This window comes from Helianthus annuus, chromosome 3, assembly GCF_002127325.2.
Source record: "Helianthus annuus cultivar XRQ/B chromosome 3, HanXRQr2.0-SUNRISE, whole genome shotgun sequence".
NCBI classification, from domain to species: Eukaryota; Viridiplantae; Streptophyta; class Magnoliopsida; order Asterales; family Asteraceae; genus Helianthus; species Helianthus annuus.
In genome coordinates, this window is record NC_035435.2 from 101,415,708 (window position 1) to 101,433,970 (window position 18,263).

Sequence of the window (18,263 nt, forward strand, 5' to 3'; positions counted from 1 at the left end):
GAACGTAAAAATGAACAAGAAACGATTTCGCAAATTAAAATTGAAAACATGAAGGATTCTTTTTGTGAAAATTGTTTAAATCAAATAAACTCGAGTAATGCATCAAAGCTTAAAGAACGGTGCCCACCAAAGGACGAGAGGTGGGAAATTTTTAAACAAGCAAAAATTAATTTGCCGTTACTTGATCACATTAAAAAATTCCGGCTCATATGGAATGCTTGAAAGAGTTGAGCATTGAAAAACGACACAATAAATTACCCGAACCGATTGATTTGGTATCACATGTTAGTGCTGTTTTATCAAGTGCGCTCCCCCAAAAAGCTCAAGATCCAGGAGATCCTCTTATTCCAATTCAAATTGGAACATTTAAAATTGAGAGGGCGCTCCTCGATCTTGGAGCTTGTGTGAGCATTTTACCCGGGAGTTTGTATGACCAATACGATTTTGGTCCATTAAAAAATTTGATACTCCCGTGGTATTGACCGATCAGACTCCCACGCATCCAAGGGGGATGGTGGAAGATGTGATTATTAAGGTGGGTGATTGCTACTACCCAGTTGACTTTTTGGTAGTAGACTATGTTGGGTATGTTGAGGACACCCAACCGATAGTTATACTGGGTAGACCGTTCCTAGCAACTGCTAATGCCATAATAAATTGTGCAACGGGAACGGTAAGCATGAAATTTGGGGACCGGGAATTAAATTTAAATGTTTTTCCAAATTTCACTAACCCGCTCGGTGAGGATAAGTGTCCTAAAAAGGACATGAATCCAAACAAAAAGGTATGTGCTATGGTTGGTAGGTTTGGAGAAACAAAGAAGAAGACGATCAAGAAAAAGAAGGCGAAAAAGTCACCTCTAGAAAAGAAGAAGGAAGAGGAGGTGAGGAAGTTTGGACCGTTTGGCAACAAATGGTATGAATCACCGGTGGGTGACTTCGAGGAGTTCGTAGGCGGCAAGCACGCCATTCGACCACCATGAGGTGGTAAGTCAATTGTTGCTGTATATTTTCTTTCACAATTAGTTTTGGTGTTTCTTTGTAGTTTTGTTGTTGTTGTTGTATGACGTTGTTATTTCATTTTAGTAGTTAAATGAACGTTATGGGTGTGTTCCCTATATAACCCTCACGAGACCTACTCGTCCTCCCAAGCTGTTGGGGGGTTTAAAAGGGCTTGTTGCATACGCTAAATGCAACCGTGATTCCTACGAAAGCGAGTTAGGATTTGTTATTGTTGTACATTATTTTTTCCACATAAATCAAGGTAAATTAACGCATGATTTGGTAAAACTTTCATAAAAATGGTAGAACTAAGAACCTAACGAATTTCAATGGTTGTGAGAAGCATGCTTCTACACAAGGGTTAAAATTTGTAGGTACATCATGTTCGAGGGACGACCGTTTTTGTGAAGAGAAGAAGAAGACAGGAGCATCTAGCGACAAAAATCAGGTGCATGCATTTCCTTTTTACCTTGATTCTTAGATTAGTAATAAGTGGATTGTAATTGTATATTATTTTTCGAGGTGGAATTTTTGGGAAGTTAGCCGTGTCACATCCCTTGGGCGTTTTAAAACTCTAGTTCTTACACATTGAGGACAATGTTTACCTCAAGTGTGGGGATGGGGGAGTAGTAAAAGTTTTCAATTTTGACCCATTCATTTAAACACTACACATTGAGGACAATGTTTACCTCAAGTGTGGGGATGGGGGGAAATTTCAAAAATTTTTCAAAAATGTCTTGTTTCGAAAGCGATCTTAAAGCACAAGTAACTAAGTCAACGAGGGATGTCACATTCCATTTGGTCTTTTGTCATGGTCAAGTTCGAATTAATAGCATGATGGGTATTTAGCGGGTGGTTATTTGGTAATAATCCGCCTAAGAAACTAGTATTTTATGCATGTCACATACCATACCCTTTAGATATGTGAGGTTTTGAGCCACTTTTACATCATAGTTTACATATTTATGTTTCTTTGTTTAAGTGGACCATTAGTCATGTATTGTAGAACTTGCGACTTTTGATACGTTTGAGACCATAGACCGAATACAAGCACGAGAATGATTAAGGCATTAGGTAAACCTTTTCCGTTTTACACCATTTATATATCCTTACCAAAAAAATTATCCCTTAGTCGCCAATTTTGAGCCTAACCCTTTCGTTTGACCACCCTGTAGCCCATAACCTTAAACTTTTTTCTTTCAAACCCGTGTAATGAAAATTCGATTATAGGAGTCAAGTTTGTATAGTTGTGTTTGTTTGTTTGCACATAATAAAAAAAATAAAAAATAAAAAAAGAGAAAAATCAGAAAATGTCACGAAAAGAATGGGAAGTTGTTGAGAAAAGAACAAAAATATATGTTCTTAATTTAAGAAATAAAAGGCGAAAAATGGTTGCCTTCTAGTTTGAATTCGGTAGATTAGTCGTGCTTAGAATAGTTGTTTTGTAATAAAAATCGAATTTTCATCACCTTAGCCACTTTAAAATATCCTATTTCCTACCCTTAGCATAGCCCTGTTACAACCCTTACAAAGACCTTTTGATTTGTGCTTAGTATTCGTGTTCGGTGGCGGAGAATGATTGAGTTGCAAGCCTATGCGGGTACGTGTTCTAATCGGTTTTGAGCGATTACTTTTTAAAAGTGCTAATACATCATGAAAATTAGCCAACTTGTAAACCGAGGGGAGTGAACATTGTGAGGGATATGCATGAAATGTGAGTTTCACGGGCGGGTTAATCTTGGATAACCACTTTTACATGATTAATCATTTATTGCTAAATATGTGAAAATTGTACAAAGTTTGAAGTTGGGCATGACAATTGACCTTAACCTTAGTCTCGGGAATGGGGAGTGTATTTCTTGTTCGATCCACGTGAAAGTGAAAAACAGATTTGCTTGAGGGCAAACAAACGACAAGTGTGGGGATGTGCAAAATTTGATCGGAGTGTCGCGCTCCGATCGAAGATAATATTTATAAGCCCTATTTACCCTTAACAAATAGCTAGTGGTAGCAAGGGGTTGAACCACGAAGAGTATGTGGTTTACGAATGGATTTGGATAAATCTTCAAAAGATGTCACAGTTATGAAGCTTGCTATCTTGTTTTTGTGTTTGTTTGATTGAAAGAGGTGAATTGAAATTACTAAAATAATTTGGTTGATAACTACTAGTGATTAACAATTGCAAAAAATGTAATTAAAGGTTTAAACAAGATAGAGAAAACAAGGCTCACACCCGGTTCGGTAATTGCAATCCTAGGGTTCTTACACGTTTTAGATTTAATTCACTTGAATATGTTATTAACGGATTTCTATCATCAAAGCTTCGTTACTTCGGACAAGTAAAACCTTTTGAATGACAAGGCATAATTGCACAAACTTGTTTCGCAAAGTCAAATTTCATAACTCACTCGACAATTCACAAATATAGTTCAAATCCAAGACAATTGTCAATCAATTCAAATACAATTCAAGTTGTCACAAAATCAAACTAAAACATTGTTCAAACCCTAGACTTACAATAACCTACAACGGGGTGAAATCTCCAAAGAATTAGCCGCTCATGGTCGAAGAGGCTTGATCAACGGATACTCGGAACTCAAATTGGATCATCTCGAAGCTTGAAGAATGATGGAATGGTGGTTAGGGTTTGTATTGGAATGGTGGTGATGAAAAGATGGATGATTGATGGAATTTGGGTTGCGTGAATGAAAGTGATAATGATTCGGTAGTTGATTGGTGTTAGAGATGGATTGGAAGTGAATGGCAGGTGAGAATGGCTCCAAAGATGAAGATTCAAACTTACATGAAGTGTAACTCTCAAATTAATGGCTCAAACAATGTGTTATAACTCGTCCCACATCAAGGAAACTCAAAATTCACGATTTGCAGCAGTAAGGGGCGTCGCCAACGGGCCCCTGGGCGTCGGCGATGGTGTGCCAAACTTTCGACGGCTTATCTTGCTGTCTACGGACCTTTTTGCACGACGGACATATCTGTGGGGCGTCGCCGACGGTGCCTCTAAATCTTGTTTTTTGTTTTCTTCATAACTTCTTCGTTATAGCTCCGTTTTACTCACCGTTTTCGCCCACGTACTCGTAATTCAGCCCTCTATCATGCCATCTTCCAATATATTCATTTTAAACCCATTAAAATTCCACAAAACACATCCAATCTTCGTGATTAACCCGGTTTTGTTCATTTCACATCCCCGGTTGATCCGATTCGCGTCCCGGTGCTCCGTTTAGCTCCCGATTTGCTCCTTAAACTCTTTTAGACCTGTAAAACACAAATCCCATTAAAAGTAGGCTATTCAAGATTAAAAGCTACGTAAAAAATCAACTTAAGCACAAACGATCACCGGTTTTCGACCACGTATCACCTTTTCCTAGCACCCCGTGGACCAAATATGGGCCTTCCCACTTGGGTGCTAGTTTTTCAGGGCGCTCGGCATTAGAGGCTTCTTTATCCCGAAACACATACTCTCCTAGGTTGTACGTACATATGCGCACCCTCGCATTGTAGTATCGCTCCAGCGTCGGTTGGACTTGGACCTACTTGAAGAAAGGTGTCGCAACCCCCGACGCTTCAAGTAGGTCCAAGTCCAACCGACGCTGGAGCGATACTACAATGCGAGGGTGCGCATATGTATGTACAACCCAGGAGAGTATGTGTTCCGGGATAACGAAGCCTGTAATGTCGAGCGCCCTGGAAAACTAGCACCCTAGTGGGAGGGCCCACACTTGGTCCACGAGGTGCTAGGAAAAGGGGCGTACAAACCGCGGACCTGGAATGCGCAACAACTGCGCAAATGCTATACGTAACACAACTTTTCATGTATGTTGGCCGCGCGCCTTTTGAGTTATTAATGCCAAAGTTGTTTACGTTTTTATCTTATGATTATCCATTGTGTTCTTTTCAAGTTACAAATGCATGTTAAACTTTTGATTAGCATGAAAACACTACAGTAAATTACGAGCTCTTGAGTTAAGCCTCCAAGGCTTCTGCGATCATAGCGCGAGGCCGGGCAACGATACTTAACACGAGCCACACTTACATTTATTCGCGCTAACTTAAACAAAGTTTCTAACAACAATGCAATAATTGTAACCTTGACAGAGAATAAAAAACAAAAGTAATTCCATTAAAGAAAGAGCAAAGGCGCATCGTTTACACATTTCAAAAGCCGCAAACCATTACAAGGCATTACAGCCTAACCATCATACAACCAACGTATCGCTAGCCTACTCCGAGCCATCACCTTCGGCTGTTTCCTCTTTATCCGATAGCTCGACAGTCTCCAGGACTACGAAAATGGATTTCAGTCGTGCCACATAATCATCATGTTTAAGCGCATCGGCGACCAAGTCCATTATCGGCAAGGACAAGTCATCATAAACCTCCTCAGCCTTGGTCACCATTTCCTTCGCTTTCTCATTTACAGAACAGTGGCGAGTGCCGAAGTGCTGCTTTAGGGTTGTTTCCACATGCTGCGCGTATTCAATATAACCGACACGGTGACCAACAGCACGCGCAGCATCCATCAAACTCCATAGCATTCAAGATGGAGTTGGTAACCTATCCAGTAGACAAAAGTTTTAACTCTAAAATTCAAAACAAGACAGGAGGCAGTAGGTACTTACATATGCTATCCCATGATTCTGCATCCATTCGGAGTCAGAAATCAATGAATCCACTATAGATTGAGCCTCAGCATAGTTCGTCTTAGCAACGTTCAAGGCGGAGATGCTGATCTTGCGCGCCTCTTCAGCGGCCTTACGCGCCTCCTCGGCAGTGTCAGCTTTCACCTTCTCCGCAGCCAAATCAATCTCCAGTGATTCATTTTTCTCTTGCGCTTCAAACAGCCTGCGCTTGAGATCAGCGATTTCCGCATCCTTCCCGGCTAAATCCCTATCCTTGCTAAGGACTTGGGTATTCAACTCAACCTGCAAGGGCTCAACGAAGAGACAAGTTAGAATTAAACTTCAAGATAAGTAAAGTATGTAAAAAGTAAGGGGGCTAGCTTGATGAACCTCAACACGTTCTCCTTGAGAGTTGGCTTCTTTATACTTCTCCTTGAAAGCCGCCTCGGATTTCTTCAATGAAGCAACTTCAGCTTCAAGGTTAGTAATCTTTGTGCGGGCAGCAAACATCTTCTTATTTTCATTGTCACAAGCCACGTGCCACTCCCTGCGCTCCTTCGCAAGGAGATCCTCACTGGCTTGGAGCTTGTTCCTCAAGCCCTGAACTCCCCACTCTTTCGACTTCTTTTCTTTATCAAAGGCAGCTTTCTCTCCTTGGAAACTGCTCTTCAACTGCTCAAAAGCTTTAGCTTCAACAGATAGGCGCTCGCGGTATTTCTCCCAACTGGCATGCTCCTGATACATAGTCCGCCATTCGCGCAAAATTTGATGACTAGCAGCAGAAGAATTGACTTTGCCTATAACATAAGCGCGGTATAAGCTTTCATTGCCACGCGCTCTCTGACGGTTTATCTCCCCCGGAGGGAAAGTTCCTAGGAGCCAATCCCTGCACGCCCCAAAGTCGTCAAATGTGTCTTTTTGTTTCAGGGTCCAAACAGGGACGTGCGCGTCGTTTCCGTGATCTTGGGTATATGTTTTGTAATAAATATCGCCCAAAGTGTCTTCCGCGCCAACGGGGGACCGTGGCTTAGGGATTCTTCTTGTATCGCCCTTCTGGCCAGCCGCGCCAGAACCGCCAGCGTCTACACTAGTGGCAGAAACATCTTTCTAGACCACTTGCGCCTACACGTCGGCAGGAGACCCCCCCGGTAACAGTTTGTAATTGTTCAGTATGAGTGGGGGCGTCATGTTGCATGGCTGAACCTTCAGTATGGACTTCAGGTCCTTTGTTTTTAAGGGGCTGGTCAAGCCCAATAATTCGTACGACATCCGGACCCTGCGCTTTGTCCGGATTAGCCCCAACAGTTGTCTCAACTTCCTTCTGAACGTCCTTGTCAGGAACATTGCCCGCAGGCTTCTCACTCTCACTAGTCTTCCCTTCAGGGACAATATTCGGAGGAATGACAGTGAATTTGGTCTTTTTGGGTTCCGGCTCCCTAGTTTAAACCTCGGGCTTTTTCAACGCCTCTGAAAAAGAGAAAGAGCGTTAAAATTTTACCAAGGAAAAAAATAAAGGAAAAAAGTTAAAAACACTCACCTGGAGAGAATCGATACAGGCTCCGCAGTCTCCCCTGTTTCCCTATTGGCTTGCTAACAGCAGCCTTCTGCGCAGGGGGAGTGGTGGCAGCTGTTTCTCCACGAGACCTTCTCCTCGCGACAAGCTTTTCACCTTCGACTTCCTCCTCAGCCTCTTCTTCTTCCTCATGCATAGAAGAAGAAATCGCACCTGAATCAGGGGCCCTCGACCCTGCGCTCCCGGAGCTTTTAGAAGCAGTAGCCGCGCTACTCTGTGGTTTTTAACCTATATCGAGTAGACCCTCTAATGAGTCACTAGCTATGACATAATCCTCAAGGTTACTCTGACGAAAGCGAAGAGTACCTTTCTTGGGAATTCCAGTAGTCGCGCGGCCACCGCCTGCCTTCTTACTGGTCGCGCCCGCATCAACAGTCACCTTCTTCTTCACCACAGTCTTCTTGGTGGGAGTCTTCTTAGTTTTCTTTTCTTCATGATCGATACCAAGGTCGCGCAGCACACCTGCAAAAATGACATCCCATGATCTTAAGTCATGATCCGATGAAGCCACCGACTCCTCGCTGGAAAGATAGACAATTTCTTCCCCAGCAGAAGTCACGGCTCGACATGGTCTGGGTCTAGGAATGTGCGCACCTTCGGTTGCGACAGGAGGATTCACAAATAGCCCCGAGGGGGCATATATAAAGCGGTGCTTGATCTACTCGTACCAATACACTTCCCCACCACGGAGGGGCCTTACGCCCATAGTCCCAGCAAAAGTTTTAAAAGCACTTTGATAAAGCGCTTGCTCTGCGCATTGAAATCAGATGTTAGTAATAAAACAAGTTTACTGAACAAGGAAAAAAAGAATGGTAAGGTTTACCTTCCCCATCCAGAAGTAGTACTGGTACTTCCTTGTACTCTCAGGCCACTTATCGCTCATACCAGCCGCTACAAGTACTTGCTCGCCAAATACCCTATTAGGAGTCGGCATCCAGTTGTCATACCAAGCCTCCTTCTTGGGTATGGGAGTATCCTCCTTCTCAATGTAACACTCATTTTAAATTTCTATTATTTTAATCATAAAAGACGGGCCTTTTAAAACAAAATGCATAATTAGCAAAAACTTAGTTAATAAGTTAAGATGCACATTGTTTAGCGAGTTAACATAAGCAACCATCTAGTTTAAAGTATTCACGTCTAATAGAGATTACAAAACAACATCGTATAGACAAGTTTAGATTAGTGCGGAAGCTTCAAAAATGGTGTTTGGTTCTTGATTTCATGCTTGATCGGCATCCGAAACTAACGAGCATCACCTGAGGTCAAAACCACATAAATAATTAGTTTTGACAATGTTAAATAAGTCTAGACAAGCCCCAATAACAATCACACAACAAAAAAATATAAAACGTCTGATTTTAAGTCTGTCGCGCACGCGCCAGACTCAGTCGAAGCTTTCGCGTGCCGCGGGCGGCCCCGCGTGTCGCGCCAGAACCATGTGCCCCCGACGCGTGGCACGGGGGAGTGCGTTTTCCAGCAGGTCCAGTTTCTGGACCTGAATATTTGCCCAGTTCCGGATTTTGTCAAAATTCAGACATTAAACAAGCATAACTTTTTATTTACACATCCGTTTTAGCCGATTCTTTTTCCTATATGTCCATATTAAAATTACGGATCTAACCATGTGAACTTCACCTTATGAAACCTGGATTATGAACGAATGGTCCACCAAATCCTAGTTTCGGTTATTCGACCCATTAGCTATGTGTGCAAAATGTTTGCCAATCCATGATTTGGCATTCTAATCTTGTTTACCCATCCCCCGGGCTTGAAATTCTTGGCGTGTCATTACCATTACATGGCTTTACACTTTCCGAATTTCATGCTTATTTTCTACAAATTCATGCATCGCCACTTTATGCAAATCCTTGCAACTAGTTTCTACCATTCGATCTTATACACGGATTTATAGACTCAACTGAATATAACCATTCATTGCTAAATTATTATCTAGCACTTAGCGCAATATAAGGCTTTCAAACCTTTACACACAAGATCGATATAAGGACATAGTTTTGACCCGTTTGGTTGACAAGTGCAATCCTCACTTTAACGTCAAACCAAACTATTTTCAACCAATATTTTGACCCGTTTGCGTGTCAAATGGACTTCGCCACTTCAAGGACAAATCAAACGCATATACTACAATACGACACTCTTAGCAAGCTAAAACCAAACGTTTTTACGTAATGTAACAGGACCAAAGTCACGTACCTTTAGAGCACACCCTTCAAACGCGTATCCTCTCCGACTTGTCTGCTTGACGATCTGGTTTCTTTGCCTAAAGTGTTCAATTCACAATCAATTTAGAACTCTTTTCATAATCATTAACGCATAATTCGCTATAATAATCAAATCTGCGTTTTCATCTGATTTTCATCATTTTAATCCTCACTTAGGTGTCTTAACAAACACCTAGCGGGTCAAATTTTTACATAGTTAGAACCAAGTTCATGACTTGTTATTTTCATCTAAATCAATCATCAATTAGGCAAATTTATACATGTTTTAACATCAATATTTTAGGATTACTTCATAAACTCGGATTACACTAGAACAAGAATCATAATCCTAGTGCTTATCAAGTTCCTACAAAACCCATTAATCACCGGTGATTATGAACCTCACAAGTATCAAGCAAGATTTTAACAAGAAATCATCTAGGGTTTATCCCTAGACATCATATCACTTCCAATTTCATCTATATAACACATAATCAAGCTAAATTTCGTTTTTCACAATTAACCTAAAATTCGAGATGAATCAAAATACTAAAATTTTGCATACCTTATGATCCCTTCAACGAGGCGATCATTAATTCGTGCTTGAAACTTGATTTAGAGCTGATTATGGGCTTCAATTTGATGGAAATCGATTGGATTAGGGTTTGTGGGGGAACCTTTGTGTCGCCCCTGTGTTGAGATCGACCAGACACACACTTTTGTGTGTGTTTGGTGTGGTAAATTTTGTTTTAATATTTCAAGTTTCAAGTTTAACAATTCTAGTCCTTCAACATTTGTTTAGTTCGTATTTTAGGTATTTTAACCCACTTACATGTACCACAAGATTCGTGACTAACTGGTTTATTTATTTCCTAGTTGGCTTATTCTTGTTTATTTTAAACTTTATAATGAAAATATAAAGCTTTATATTTTCGGGGTGTTACAAGTCCACCCCCCCTTAAAAAGGGTTTCGTCCCTGAAACCAAAGTACGTACCGAATAGTGTAGGGTAGAGCCGTTGCATCTCTTCTTCAGACTCCCACGTGGTATCCATTTGACCTTTACTTGGTTAATCTCTTTGCTCCTCAAGCTCTTCACCTTACGGTCTAGAATTGTTATCGGCTTCACCGCGTAGTTAAGACTGTTATCCACCTCAATTTCATCGTAGTGGATATAAGCTGTTTCGTCGGCTAGACATTTCCGGAGGTGTGATACATGGAATGTGCTATGAATTCCACTCAGTTCTTCGGGTAATTCGAGACGGTATGCTACCTTACAACCCGTTCGATAATCTTGAATGGCCCAATAAATCTCGGGCTTAACTTTCCCCTTTTTCTAAACCGAATAATTCCCTTCCACGTGGATACCTTTAACATAACTTTGTCACCGACTTGAAACTCAATTGGTCTCCTTCTTTTGTCTGCATATGATTTTTGTCGATCCTGAGCCATTTTCAAATGGGCTCGGACCAAATCAATCTTCTCATTCGTGATCTGGACTACATCCTTATGTGCAAGCTCGCGTGGACCAACCTCGCCCCAACATACCGAGGTTCGGCATTTTCTACCGTAAAGCATCTCGTACGGTGCCATACCGATGCTTGCGTGGTAACTGTTATTATATGAAAATTCGACCAATGGTAGATAGACATCCCAACTATCCCCGAAGTCGATAATGCATGACCGTAACATATCCTCCAACGTCTGTATTGTTCTTTCACTTTGTCCATCCGTTTGTGGATGGTATGCGGTGCTAATGAACAATTTAGTTCCCATTTGTTCTTAGAATTCGCGCCAAAAGTTCGAAGTAAACCGGGTATCTCTGTCGGACACAATAGATATCGGTACCCCATGGCGTGCCACTATTTCATTGGTATATACCTTTGACATCTTTTCGGAAGTATAAGTCTCACGAATCGGAATGAAGTAAGTACTTTTCGTTAATCTATCCACAACTACCCATATAACATCGAAACCGCGGTTGGTTTTGGGCAGTTTGGTCAACAAGTCCGTTGTGATTTGTTCCCATTTCCAGACTGGGATATCCAACGGTTGCAGTTTAGAAATACGGCTTTTGGTGTTCTGCTTTGACTTGCAAACACGTCATGCATTTCTCCACATATTTTACAACATCTCTTTTCATTCCGGGCCACCAATAGTTTTGCTTTAAATCGTTATACATCTTGGTTGCCCCCAGATGAATTGAATAACGGGATTTATGGGCCTCGTCAAGTAGGAGCGCCTTGACTCCACACGAATTTGGAACCCATATCCTTCCAAAACGCGTTTTTAACCCTTGGTTACCATCCGCCAATTCTTTCAATTGGCCAACTATTCTTTCCTTCTTCACATTTTCTTCCTTCATTTCTTCAATTTGAGATTTCCGGATTTGTTCAAGTAAACCCAATGTTACAATTAGTTGCATTGATCGCACTCGAATGGGCGTATAATCCACCTTTCAGCTCAACGCATCCGCCGCCACATTAGCCTTTCCCGGGTTTCTAACCACCGCCTCTGTCTCATGTTTAATTCCTTCTGATCGAAGAAATATTTCAAGCTTTTATGGTCGGTAATGATAGTACATTTTACCCCATACAAATAGTGCCTCCATATCTTTAAGGCAAATACCACCGCCGCCAACTCGAGGTCGTGTGTGGGATAATTCTTTTCATGAGTCTTTAGCTATCTCGAGGCATAGGCTATAACCTTGCCCCGTTGCATCAAAATGCACCCAAGGCCCGAATGCGACGCATCTGAGTAAACCACCATATCATCAACTCCATCCGCAATGCCAATACCGGTGCATGGGTCAATTTTTCCTTAAGCTTTTGGAACGCCTTTTCTTGATCTTCGCCCCAAATAAACTTTTTGTCCTTACGGGTTATTTGGTCAACGGCATAGCAATCTTGGAGAAATCTTGTATGAATCTCCTATAATATCCCGCAAGCCCCAAGAAGCTTCTGATTTCTGAAGGATTCTTTGGTGGATTCCATCTTGCCACTGCTTCTATTTTTTACGGGTCTACTAACACCCCGTTTGCACTAATGATGTGCCCGAGAAACTGCACCTCTCGTAACTAGAAAGCACATTTTGAGAATTTTGCATACAACTTCTCTCTTCTGAGCGTCTCCAACACTTCACGTAAATGACTTGCGTGTTCTGCTTCATTCTTTGAATACACTAAGATGTCGTCGATGAACACTATCACCAACTTATCCAACATTCGTTTGCAAACCCGGTTCATGAGGTCCATGAAAGCCGCAGGTGCATTGGTCAACCCAAAAGACATCACGAGGAACTCGTAATGCCCGTACCGTGTATGAAAGGTCGTCTTCGGTACATCTTCCTCCTTGACCTTTAACTGATGATAACCCGATCTAAGGTCAATCTTTGAGAACCAACTCGCACCTTGTAACTGGTCAAATAACTCATCAATTCTTGGGAGTGGGTATCAATTTTTCATCGTAAGTTTGTTTAACTCCCGGTAGTCGATAAACATGCGCATACTTCCATCTTTCTTTTTCACAAATAGCACTGGTGCACCCCATGGAGACACACTCGGTCTAATGAACCCCTTGTCGAGCAGGTCTTGGATTTGGGACATCAATTCTTATAGCTCCGATGGCGCGAGCCGATACGGTGCCTTGGCCACAGGTTTCGCGCCTAGAATCAATTCAATTCCGAACTCTACCTCCCGTTCTGGCGGTATTCCCGCTAAATCTTTCGGAAATACATCGGCATATTCACGTACCACCGGTACGTCTTCAATCTTTGGTGATCCTTTCTCTGGTTCATTTGCGTATATCATGAACGCTCTACATCCACGCGTCATGAGTTTGTGAGCTTTTAGCATTGAGCACATAACGGGATTACCCCCTTTTTCGCCATAGATGGTAACATGTTTTCCACCTGGAGATGTTAACTTAATCTCCTTGCGGAAACACACGACCTTCGCGTGATGTCGGGATAACCAATCTATCCCGACCACTACTTGGAATTCTCCCATCGACATTGGAATCAAATCTATTGAGTAATCTTCACCGTCGATACTCATCTTACAGTTTTGACACACGTCACATACGATAAAACTTTTGTTGTCACCTATTTCTACTTCTAAAGGCACAGGTAATTTTGTCAGTTCGAATGAAGGATGTCGAATAAATCCATGTGAAATAAAGGATTTATTCGCACCCGTATCAAATAACACATGTGCAGGAATTGAATTTATGGCAAATATACCTGAGACCACATCGGGTTCCACCTTCGCCTCGGCTGCAATTAACTGGAAGGATCTGGCTTTTGCTTTTGGAGTCTCTGTATGTGAATCCTTGCCATCCTTTTTCCCGACTAGTTCCGGGCAATTTCTTGTGACCCGGTTAGTAGCATTTATAACACACCGACACCTTCCCGGGGCATAATGCAGTCGTGTGCCCTGTCTACCCACATATGGGACATGGCTTATCTTTAAATCGGCACTCACCCTTGTGCCCTTTCCCGCAAACCTTACAGCTCGGTGACCCGCCTTTCCCATCCTGTTTCTTAGATGACTCAGTTGTACGCGCCTTTTTCGTAGGGCTTGGATTAACCACTTGCGCCCTTCTTTCACCCCTTTCAATTTGCTTCTTCAGCTCTATCTCCCTTTCTCGAGCAGTGTTAATGATTTCGGTGAGAGTCTCATATTTCGAGGGAGTCATAAACTCCCGATACTCTGCACTTAGCATATAATAATAATAATAATAATAATAATAATAATAATAATAATAATAATACACTTTCTGTTCTTCGGATGTCACCACCTCATCACAAAACTTCAGTTTGTCAAGAAAGATCCCCGTGATCTTATCGATAGATTCGCCTTTCTGCCTAAGCAATATGAATTCCTCTTTGATTCGATTGATAACTGCTTTGGGACTGTGGTGTTTAAGGAATGGTACCTTAAACTCATCCCATGTCATCGCTCTTGCCGCTTCACTTCCAATCTCCTTTTTCTTATTATCCCACCAGTCTTTAGCTTGACCTCTCAGCTGACCCGTGCCATAAGCTACAAAGTCATTTGTGTCGCAGTGGGTTCTCTCAAACACCCCTTCAATATCACTTAACCATCTTTGGCATACTATCGGATCCACCTCTCCATTGTAAAGTGGCGGTTTACATGCCATAAATTCCTTGTACGAGCAACCCTTGCGCTCTCCAGATTTCTCCTTAGCTACGTTGGCACTATCTTCCAATTTCTTGATTCTCTCATCAACAACTGATAGTACCGTGTTTTGGATCTTATCAATAAAACAGGATAAGCTATTTTCGATTGCCTTTCCTACCTCCTCGGCAATCACTTCTCTCATTTGCCCGGTGACTCTCGGCACCGCATCATCATTACCTTTATCCGTCATCTTTAAGACTGAAATGTTTACACCAACCGTTAAACATTTCATCTATAACATATGGTTTATTTACTTCAGTTTAATCAAGTTCATAACTTGTTTTAATCGTTCTTATTTAATGCACTTTCCGGGTTTGAGTGTGTTAACACACTCTTCCCCTGCACGTCGATTCATGTTTCCTTTCTATATTCACTAAGTCTACTTAAAACAATTAGCTCTTACCGGATGCTTGATCAAGCTTTAACTGAACACACTTTGCTAACAACCTTGAGCTCTGATTACCAACTTGTAACACTCATCTTAAATTTCTATTATTTTAATCATAAAATACGGGCCTTTTAAAACAAAATGCATAATTAGCAAAAACTTTGTTAATAAGTTAAGATGCACATTGTTTAGCGAGTTACCATAAGCAATCATCTAGTTTAAAGTATTCACATCTAATAGAGATTACAAAACAACATCGTCTAGACAAGTTTAGATTAGTGCGGAAGCTTCAAAAATGGTGTTCGGTTCTTGATTTCATGCTTGATCGGCATCCGAAACTAACGAGCATCACCTGAGGTCAAAACCACATAAATAATTAGTTTTGACAATGTTAAATAAGTCTAGACAATCCCCAATAACAATCACATAACAAAAGAAATATAAAAATTCTGATTTTAAGTGTGTCGCGCCATGCGCCAGACTCAGTCGAAGCTTTCGTGTGCCGCGGGCGGCCCCGCGTGTCGCGCCAGAACCATGTGCCCCCGTCGCGTGGCGCGGGGAGTGCGTTTTCTAGCAGGTCCAATTTTTGGACCTGCATATTTGCCCAGTTCCGGATTTTGTCAAAATTCAGACTTTAAACAAGCATAACTTTTTATTTACACATCCGTTTTAGCCGATTCTTTTTCCTATATGTCCGTATTAAAATTACGAATCTAACCTTGTGAACTTCACCTTATGAAACCTGGATTATGAACGAATGGTCCACCAAATCCTAGTTTCGATTATTCAACCCATTAGCTATGTGTGCAAAATGTTTGCCAATCCATGATTTGGCATTCTAATCCTGTTTACCCATCCCCCAGGCTTGAAATTCTTGGCGTATCCTTACCATTACATGGCTTTACACTTGTATCCGAATTTCATGATTGTTTTCTACAAATTCATGCATCGCCACTTTATGCAAATCCTTGCAACTAGTTTCTACCATTCGATCCGATACACGGATTTATAGACTCAACTGAATATAACCATTCATTGCTAAATTATTATTTAGCACTTAGCGCGATATAAGGCTTTCGAACCTTTACACACAAAATCGATATAAGGACATAGTTTTGACCCGTTTGGTTGACAAATGCAATCCTCACTTTAACGTCAAACCAAACTATTTTCAACCAATTTTTTGACCTGTTTGAGTGTCAAATGGACTTCGCCACTTCGATGACACATCAAACGCATATACTACAATACGACACTCTTAGCAAGCTAAAACCAAACATTTTTACGTAATGTAACGGGACCAAAGTCACGTACCTTTAGAGCACACCCTTCAAACGCGTATCCCCTCCGGCTTGTCCGCTTAATGATCCGTATTCTTTGCCTAAAGAGTTCAATTCACAATCAATTTAGAACTCTTTTCATGATCATTAACACATAATTCGCTATAATAATCAAATTTGCGTTTTCATCCGATTTTCAACATTTTAATCCTCACTTAGGCATTTTAACAAACACCTAGCGGGTCAAATTTTTACATAGTTAGAACCAAGTTCATGACTTGTTATGTTCATCTAAATCAATCATCAATTAGGCAAATTTATACATGTTTTAACATCAATATTTAAGGATTACTTCATAAACTTGGATTACACTAGAACAAGAATCATAATCCTAGTGCTTATCAAGTTCCTACAAAACCCATTAATCACCTACAATGGTGATTATGAACCTCACAAGTATCAAGCAAGATTTTAACAAGAAATCATCTTGGGTTTATCCCTAGACATCATATCACTTCCAATTTCATCTATATAACACATAATCAAGCTAAATTTCGTTTTTCACAATTAACCTAAAATTTGAGATGAATCAAAATACTAAAATTTTGCATACCTTATGATCCCTTCAACGAGGCGATCACTAATTCGTGCTTGAAACTTGATTTAGAGCTGATTATGGGCTTCAATATGATGGAAATCGATTGGATTAGGGTTTGTGGGGGAACCTTTGTGTCGCCCCTGTGTTGAGATCGACCAGACACACACTTTTGTGTGTGTTTGGTGTGGTAAATTTTGTTTTAATATTTCAAGTTTCAAGTTTAACAATTCTAGTCCCTCAACATTTTTTTAGTTTGTATTTTAGGTATTTTAACCCACTTACATGTACCATAAGATTCGTGACTAACTGGTTTATTTATTTCCTAGTTGGCTTATTCTTGTTTATTTCAAACTTTATAATGAAAATATAAAGTTTTATATTTTCGGGGTGTTACACTCAATTTCGCCAGAAGGACGGAATATCATGGCTATCGGCATCACTTCTTCGCGAATAAAGAAAAATTTCATCTTCCAGTCATGGAAGCTCTTAGGGGGATAGATCAGGATCTTCTTCACGCTACGCAAGGCGAATGTCACACCCCGACCCGCAGCGGAAAGGTACGGGGCATGATGATTGCCCATAGCTCATGACAACTAATTATTGTTTCAATATTTAAAGCATATCCATTTAAATAGTCACATATAATATAATAATCAAAATTGTTCATACATTGTTCAATACAAACATATCAAGATTTCAATTTATTTTGCTAAGGCCCATGCTACGTGTCCACATCACTTGATCATCAACTTTGAAAACCTGCACCACGTTAGAAAAATATATTTTTGGGTCAACAAATAAGTTGGTGAATAATTTCCTCCGTTTTATAGAAAACAGTTTTATATTTATTTCTTTAAAAAAATATTTTTAACATGCACCTCAAGGTTAGTGTGTAAATGGTCACATATCATCAACATAGTCAACATATCCATAAATCCAAATTTACCAAACAAAAATACACAATCAAATACCACAAACAACCAAAATAAATAGACTCCTGATAATAGCGTGCATTAGGCTCAAGCCCCGAGGAGCGAGTCTAATACTGTTGGCGATACTAGGCTACAACCCATGGCCGTGGGGAACCTAGTCAGCCGTGTGGATCCACTAGAATAATAGCATGCAATAGACTTGACATCAAATAGCATATAGAATAATAGAATACACATAAGACGTTCACATAATAACACTTGATCATAACATGTTAAGTAAATCGAAAAGTGTAACGTGATGCACCCCAAAATTTTTAAAAGATTAAAAAGGGGAAATGGAAGAAATTACTCACAGGTTGCGAAGAGTTAATCCACGAGAATTATCGCACGAGTACACGAGGTATAACAATTGACTAAATCACCCTAGA

At 40.8% G+C, this 18,263-nt stretch overlaps 1 protein-coding gene across 1 annotated transcript; it reads right to left on the minus strand.

The window, feature by feature from the left end:
* Nucleotides 1–13,873: 13,873 nt before the first annotated feature.
* Nucleotides 13,874–14,827, minus strand: LOC110931868. Its single transcript, XM_022175241.1, has 2 exons — nucleotides 14,208–14,827; nucleotides 13,874–14,150 (listed from the first exon to the last, which is right to left on the minus strand). The coding sequence occupies exons 1-2, from the start codon at nucleotides 14,825–14,827 to the stop codon at nucleotides 13,874–13,876; spliced, it is 897 nt and encodes a 298-aa protein (XP_022030933.1).
* Nucleotides 14,828–18,263: the final 3,436 nt, after the last annotated feature.

What these genes read in the sequence shown, in the direction of transcription:
- LOC110931868 (XM_022175241.1), bottom strand. Translation starts at nt 14,827, where the DNA reads ATGACGGATAAAGGTAATGATGATGCGGTGCCGAGAGTCACCGGGCAA. An exon ending in ACATCCGAAGAACAGAAAGT is followed by an intron (nt 14,151 to 14,207) that starts GTATTATTATTA and finishes TTATATGCTAAG; the next exon opens with TGCAGAGTATCGGGAGTTTA.